This window comes from Zootoca vivipara, chromosome 5, assembly GCF_965207765.1.
Source record: "Zootoca vivipara chromosome 5, rZooViv2.hap1.1, whole genome shotgun sequence".
Classification (NCBI taxonomy): Eukaryota; Metazoa; Chordata; class Lepidosauria; order Squamata; family Lacertidae; genus Zootoca; species Zootoca vivipara.
Window position 1 is genome coordinate 96,683,748 of NC_142588.1, and position 8,172 is coordinate 96,691,919.

General features: G+C 49.6%; 1 protein-coding gene across 1 annotated transcript; it reads right to left on the bottom strand.

The window, feature by feature from the left end:
- On the bottom strand, positions 1-4,999 carry LOC118093738 (somatostatin). The gene is given in 3 exon segments (XM_035133404.3): positions 1-254; positions 257-404; positions 4,717-4,999. Coding segments are annotated over 3 exon segments (351 nt in total). The 5' UTR covers positions 4,858-4,999; the 3' UTR covers positions 1-192.
- Between the last annotated feature and the right edge of the window lie 3,173 nt (positions 5,000-8,172).

The window sequence follows — 8,172 nt, forward strand, 5'->3', positions numbered from 1 at the left end:
TTGTGTACAATTGAAACTGAATGTTTTATTAAAACAACTTCAAAATCAAAGTGAGGTGGTTTTTTTTTTCCTTTTCATATTACCTTGACAATGAATTTTATACAATACAGTCTTCAGCTCCTGGCATGAAGGGACAGGGAAAGAAAGGAAAGGCTGGAGGTGGAGATAGAGGGAAAGGAGAAGTTTCTCCAGCTAACAGGATGTGAATGTCTTCCAGAAGAAGTTCTTGCAACCGGCTTTGCGTTCTCTGGGTCCAGGGCTGGGTTCAAGTTGGCCGATCTCTCCAGCTCCAGCCTCACCTCATCCTGCTCGGCTCCACGGGACAAATCGTCTGATTCCAGGGCCTCATTGTCTGTCTGGCTTGGTTCTGAGAGCAATTCCGCCAGGAAATACTTGGCCAATTCCTTTGAGGAAAAGAGAGAGAAAGAGAGAGACTGAGCTCGGCACAGCCATTTATCTTGCTATATGGCATGATTCCTTGCAGCTCAGTGCCACCAGTATGTGCAAATGTCTGGCTCATACCAGATTTCACAGAACTTCTATTCTCAAAATGACGGGACTCAGAGGTGGAGAATACCTTGATTTTGTTTGTTTGTTATTGGTAAAGGGAATCTTCGCATGAGTCAATATTTTTGATTACTCCTTTGCAGCTGGCACCGTTACAGGTGCCACAATGATACTCATTCCGCATTTGTGAGAAATCAGTAGTTTAGTGTTGCAGCACCTACACTTTGGAACTCCCTGCCTATTGACAGGCACCTGCATTGTACTCTTTTCAGCACCTGCAAAAAACATTTTTGTATGGACCAAACCTACCCAGATATTTAGACAGCTGATGCATGTGTAAGTCTGTTTTTTAGTTCATTTCATTGCCAGTTTTTACCTTTTGAATATCTTAATGAGTTGTTTCGACTGAATTTGACTGATAATTTTATTGCTTTATTCTTCTTGAAAACTGCTTTGAGGTTTTCTTTTACAATCAAGCAGTGTATAAATTTTTATAAAGTAAATGAAGGCACTATATCTTTGTCCTTTTTTCCTCACAGGTTGAGATGCTTTGTGGTTTACACTTTCTGTTGTTGTTGTTTCTCTTTTTGTTATGTTGGTGCTTTTTGACCCCCCCCCCCAAAAATCAATTAATCAATATTGCATATCAGACAAGAGAGAGACTCATGTCAATAGTTTTTTTTTTATGATGACCACATGAGCCACTGGGGCAGAAAGTGGGTTTTATATCCCTGGGCAATGCCTTCTGTTTACATTCATTTCATCTCAGACAAAGGAACAGCTTAAAGAGGACCTAGAATGGCAGTGGGGAATTCTTTCCACATGACCTCATGGGAAATGTTCTGGTGGTAACCTGCCAGTAATGGCTGGAAGCCAAAGACAACAGAGGCCGGAGCATGGTAGGTTACGCCCCTATCCACACACCTCCATTTAGGCAGGCAAGTTCAAGGAGACATTCTAGCCAGGCAAAAGTCTTCAAGGAGGGCACAAAGCAGAGCTGGGGAGGGGTGTGGCCTCGGCTGGGTGGAGGGGGCCTGGTGGGCCATGTTTGGTCTGCAGTCCAGAGATTCCCCACTCCATCCTTGGAAAGCCCCCTTTCCCCCTGAAACCCTGGAGAGCCATTGCCATCTCCTTAGCTAGATGAACCATTGATCTGACCTTATAACACAGTTTCTCATGTTCCTAATTGGCAGAGGACTGCGGGTTCAAACCTCTCCAGATAGGGCTGGGAGAGAACCCACCTTACACCCTGGGGAGAAACTGCAGCCAATGTCAACCATGCTGAGCAAGATGGACCAGGGGTCCCACTTCAATATTAGATTAGATCATCTCAGACGGATCCAGAAGTGGCTGCTGAAGGAAACAGCTAAAGATGTCTCCATGTATTTTGCCTCTCAGTACCAGAGGTGAGGTTTTCTTGGGGAGGGGAGGGGCTGGGACAAACAACAGCTGAAAACAGTAAGTAGTTTTCTTCTCAGTTTTCCAGGAGCTTCTGGCTGGCAATTGCGGGCAAATGCTGGACTAGGTGAACTTTCATCAGATCCACCAAGGCAGATCTTACGATCTCACCTCATATCCTTTCCTACCCCCCCCCCCCCGGTTATTTGCAGATGGAGCTGTGATCTGTACAATAATTGATCCAAGGAAAAGAGGTTGGTGTGGATCTTCCACACGATCACCACCCACAGTAGGACTAGCCCTAAACAGGAGGCCCATCATCTAGAGAGGTTCACCATCACATCTGAAAGGGAAATTTTCATGGCTTGGGGGTGGAGGGCAGTGCCAGCACCTGCCATTCCTCAGTCCCTTTGGCACCCACTGCCAAATGGAAGGACCCTGGCTCAATGGCACAGCATCTGCTTGGCACACAGAAGGTCCCAGGTTCAATCCCCGTTGCCTCCACTTAAGGTTGGAAGAAACTCCCCGCCTGAAACATGCCTCAGAACCATTGCCACTTAGTGTAGGCAACACTGGGCTAGAAGGACCAAATGGTCTGACTCAGTACAAACCAGCTTCCTATGGATGCAGCTATTGCAGAAGGCAGCATCTAACAAAAGCGGAAGGAAGCAGTAATCTGGACCCACTTGGAATGGTGGGTCACAGCATGTGCGAACCAGCTCTTTAAGCTGGTGGAGATTTTCCGTGGGAAAGACAGAGAAAATTTGAAAGATTCTCCAGCTATTGGACCAGCACCTTTAAAAAGAGTTATTTGCACCTCACAATTGCATTGAGTCATTTTGTGCAGCTCAGACATTTGCTTGGCTCAGTGGTAGAGAGCATGCTTTGCCGGCAACAGGTCCCAGATTCAAACCCAAACATCTCCAGGTAGCTGGGGAAAACTCCCCGTCTGAAACCCTGGAAAGGTTCTGCCCATCACGGTTGATAACACTGAGCAAAATGGACCAAGAGTCGGAGTGAGGCAGCTTCCTTTGTTCCTATGCTTGCCAACACAGTTGGCCCCTGAAACTCTGTGCTCTTGCATGGTTTGAAGCCAACTTCCTTTCCCCTCTGCCATCCCAGGACCAGCGCAACATCCCTCTGGTCACTATCTTAAGCCTGCAATGTGAACACACTCGCTGGGATGCAAGGCTTCCTTCTGAGTAGCCTTGGTCAGGCTGAGCTGTTGGAGTGGTTTTCTTTTCAGCACCATGGCCAGTTCCCTATAGCCCTGGCCAGTTCCCTATTACAGTACATAAAAGAGGACCGGATGAAAACATAAAGATGCTTTCTGCTGTTAGGAAATTCCGGGAAAGCTTTTCTCTAGTATTGCATGTGTTTATTTGTGCTTTTGAAATTGATGACAACAATGTGGGGTGGGGAAATAGCAGTGCTCAGGGCCAGTGCAAGGCTGCCCGAGACAGAGGAGCAAATGGCAGGCAGGAGTAGCTCGCCAGGGTTTCAGGCAGGATGAATCCAGGAAAACTATGAACACTATGCCAGACCCTTGGTCCATCTTGCTCCGTATTGTCTACAATGACCGGTAACAGCTCTCCAGGGTTCTAGGCAGAGGATATTCATAGCCCCCCTACTGGGAATGTTGGAGGCTGAACCTGGAACCTTCTGCAAGCAAAGCAGATGCTCTACTACTGAGCTCTTCCCCTGAAAAATAAAACAAGATTCCAGTTCTCATGGTCCCGAATTAAGGTCTGAATTGAAAGGAACGTGGGAGCCTTCCTTATACTGAGTCAGAACTTGCTGACCCAACTAGCCCACTGTTGTCTACCCTGACCAGCAGTGGCTCTCCAGGGGTTTGCAGCAGGAGTCTCTCCCAACCCTACCTGGAGAGGTTGCCAGTGGGAAGTGAGTTTGGGACGTTCCGCACACAAAGCAGATGCTCTGTCACTGAGCGTTGGCGAAGGATTAAACCTTGGAGCATGGCATGCTTGGACTCTGAGCTACAGGGCTCCCCCTGATCAGCGTTTAGTCTGAGACACACCCAAATTGTCGAGGAAGTCCTAGGACCTTTGGAATTTGCGTCTCCCAGCCATGTCTCTTAGATGTCGGTATCAGGGAGCGGGATTAATTTCGGTTGTGGTGTGTGGTTGCATCCGAGGCTGGCTATATGACTGATTTTTTTTTTAAAATTCACGCTGCTCATTTACTGCCTTTGTCTACTTGCAGTTTTCTTGTGCTCTTTAACACTTGCTACAGGACAAGCTTGCGCATATAATCATAGAACTGTAGAATGGAAGGTCTGGGTCATCTAGTACAATGCAGGTCATCTAGCCCCCCCCCCGCAAATAAATTTACCCCCAGTAAGGGCATGTAAGGGCGCTTCCACCCCGATGTTTGTTGAGGGTTCAGTGCTACCTGTGACAGTTATCTCAGCAGTTCCGTGGGGCAGTGGTCTTCATCAAAATGCCAACTGTATTCCCACCCAGTTAATCCGGATTTACCATTTCTGGGGGGAATCTTATTAAATGAATAAAATAAAATAACCCGTTGCCAAAAAAACCCATTTGGGATATCTTCTGCTGTTTGTATTAGCTCTTATATAACTGAGGAGTGGAACCTCTATGGACAGCGGCAGTCTGCCTCTGCATTAAGGGGAAGGAGGTCTAGGGTCTGATCCAGCAGCTGCTACTGCTTCGAAGTAGTGATAAGGAGAAGGGATTCTGCACCTGCTCAAAGACTCTCCGGTTTCCTTCTAGCTCTGCTCCCCACGCCCTTCTCTCCCTCCACCCTCCCTCGGACTCCTGGGTCCCTTACCTGTTTCCCCGCCGCTGCGGCCAGCGACTTCTGCAGGAATTGCCGGAGCCTCGGGTCCGAGGGGGCGGCGGCCACGGTACTCAGGGCCAGGGCGACCGAGACGAGCAGGGCGAGGGCGCACTGGAGGCGGCAGGTCAGCATGCTGGCGAAGCCTGAGAGAGCGGTTCTTTCCCGGGGAAAGCGAGCGGAGAAAGGAGGCGAAGAGCGCGCAAGAGCCGGACGGGACGGGAAGGGACGGTGGAATGGCGCTGCTGCTGCTGCGACGTCTCCGCTCCTTGGGGTCGCTGCTACAGCTCAACCGAGGGGCGATCGTGGCTTCTGGGATCTCTACCGACGCCCCCCTTTTATAATGCCTTTTGCTGACGTCAAGGAAGAGGTGTAACAACTCCCCCTCCCCGCAAAAAGGAGCCCGGCGCTTTTTGACGCCCCATTAAGCGCGCGGATCTGTTACCCCCCCCCAAGTGAGGGGGTTGACACGTGTCTACAGAGGAAGGGCTGAAAGGAGGAGGAGGAGGAGGCATGGTGACGCTTGCCCCCACAGGACACGCAACGCTGGCCGCAAAGATGCCCTGTTGGGGGAGAATCGGTGCGCAAAGTTCCCACAGGCGCGCTCGGAAGTCCGAACGCACAGAGGAGAGCTTTGGCCTGGAGGAGTGGGCGTCCGGTGGAGGGAAGGGTGAGCGGGGGGGGGCGTTCGCGAATCCCTCCTTCCCTCCCCGCCGCCGCAGGAGGTTGCTCCGTCCAGGGAGGGTGGATATGACAGACGCGGAGCGAGCAAACTGACTAGAGGACCCGCTCACGAAAACCTCCAGGTGCTCTGCTTCGTTTTTCAGGCAGCTGAATGGAAGTCTGGTCGGATTCATTCGGATCCGCTTCTTCAAATTTGCTCAGGACTGAAGTCTTGAGGAGTCTAGGTGGAGATTTGGGGGCCGATCCAGAGGGAAATTCTGCTCCGCCCGATCCACTGAAACGAAGGTGGAGCCGCAGAACTTACCACCGGATTGGGCCCTTCGTTTATGGCTATGATTGCCTGGCTGCCTCCTTGCAATCATAGCCATAAGAGCGGAAGAAGTAGTTTGTGGATCAGGCCAGGGGCCTATCTAGTCCTGTTCTCACAGTGTCCAATCAGATGCCTCTTGTGGGAAACAGGATCTCAGCACAGGAGCCCCCTCTCCCCTCCTGTGGCCACTGCCACACTCAGGACAAGCGCCAGCTCACCGTCTTCCCTGAGCTTGGTGGTGCCAGCACTGGTGGGGGAAATGGGGACATTCTGAGATCAAATCAGAACCTGGGATGGCTTTCGCTATTCCGGGTCTGTCCCTGGAAAATCGGGGCACTTGGAGGGTATTAAGTTCTGGTGTTATGAGGGAAGGAGAACAGCTTTTTTTCTATCCACTCTCTCCATCGGAAGCCTCTTACTTGCCTTTTCTCTAAACCTAAAGCCCCCAAACACTGCAGCCTTTCTTCAGAGCGGATTTTCTCTACTCCATTTATCGTTATGGTTGCCCTTCTCTGAACCTTTCCCACTTCTCCAAGATCCTTTTTGAGGCCAGGTGACCAGAACTGTACTGTATGTGGCGTTCCAGTTGTGGTGATTGCAGAAGAGATCTTGCAGATTCCCTTCCCTCAAACCACATTCTCTGCCACTGAGCCACAGCTCTTCACTTGGAAATAAAACAAGTTCCCAGACCTCATGGTTCTGAACCATGAGCTGATTTAATCGGAACTTGGGGAGCCGCCTCATCAGACCATTGGTACCATCTAGCTCAGTGCTGTCTACACTGACTGGCAGCAGCTCCCCAGGATTATTAGATGAATTCTCACCCATTGGCAACCTGGAGATGCCAGGGATTGAACCGAAAATCTTCTGCCACTCAGCTATGACCCTTCTCCTGGGGAATGGGGAGCACCTGGCATGAAATGAACTGTCCTAGGCCCCGGAGCCAAAGTCTGCTGTTGTTTCCTGGAACGCTTTGACATATTACCGTGATGGTTGCTTCACAAACACTAATGCGATTTCCCCTGAAACTGCATGGAGGGGAGACCACATAGCTCAACTGAAGATGTTCCTTGCTGAAGTAAAACTCCACTACTGTTCTTCAGAATCAGTAGAAATCCATAACATGAGAATTTAATGAAATTTATATCCAGGTGGCACTGTGGTTAAACCACTGAGCCTAGGGCTTGCTGATCAGAAGGTCGGTGGTTCGAATCCCTGTGACGGGGTGAGCTCCCGTTGCTTGGTCCCAGCTCCTAGCAGTTCGAAAGCACGTCAAAATGCAAGTAGATAAATAGGAACCGCTACAGCAGGAAGGTAAACGGCGTTTCCATGTGCTGCTCTGGTTTGCCAGAAGCGGCTTTGTCATGCTGGCCACATGACCTGGAAGCTATACGCCGGCTCCCTCGGCCAATAATGCGAGATGAGCGCGCAACCCCAGAGTCGGTCACGACTGGACCTAATGGTCAGGGGTCCCTTTACCTTTACCTTTTCTACCATCTCTGTGTGTGTCCACAGCATTTCAGGAAGAGGAATGAGACTCTCTCTAGCCCTAATGTTGTGGAAGCAGGTTGAAAGAACAACGTCTGGTGTATGGCCTGTGACTGTGTGGAAATTGTGAGTTTTTGTGCACAACCACAAGAAACAGCTGCCACTGAGGAGGTGTTGCTGCCAAAGGTTTTCTCTGTGACTGTTAATGAACTATTTAATGAAGCCTTTCATTTATACTCAGGCTCTTAAAATGCTTTTAAATCACTTTGAGACCTTTGTGTGTGTGTGTGTGTGTGTGTGTGTGTGTGTGTGTGTGTGTGTGTGTGCCTTGTCATGAACAGTTAAACTTTGGAACTTGCAGGAGGCAGTGAGGGCCACCAACTTAGAAGACTTTAAAAGAGGATTAGACAAATTCATGGAGGAGGAGAGGGCTATCGATGGCTACTACCTGGTAGTCAGGACATCTATGCTTATGCTCTGCCTCTGAAGACCAGTTGCTGGAAATCGCAGGAGGAGAGAGGTCTCTTATGCTCAGGTTCTGCTTGTGAGTTTCCCACTGGGGCATCTGCTTGGCCACTGTGAGAAAAGGATACTGTGGGACAGGGGTAGGCAACCTAAGGCCCATGGGCCGGATGCAGCCCAATCGCCTTCTAAATCCGGCCCGCAGACGGTCCGGTAATCAGCATGTTTTTACATGAGTAGAATGTGTCCTTTTATTTAAAATGCATCTTTGGGTTATTTGTGTGGGGCATAGGAATTCGTTCATTTTTTATTTTATTTTTTCAAAATATAGTCCGGCACCCACAAGTGCTGAGGGACAGTGAACCAGCCCCCTGCTGAAAAGATTTGCTGACCCCTGCTGTAGGATATGATACATAAGTAGAAGTCAAGTACAACATTCCTTGTTTTGCTAGAGTGGTCATGCTGGAGAATGATTGGTCCAGCCAGTCACAAACTCCCTGTTTCCT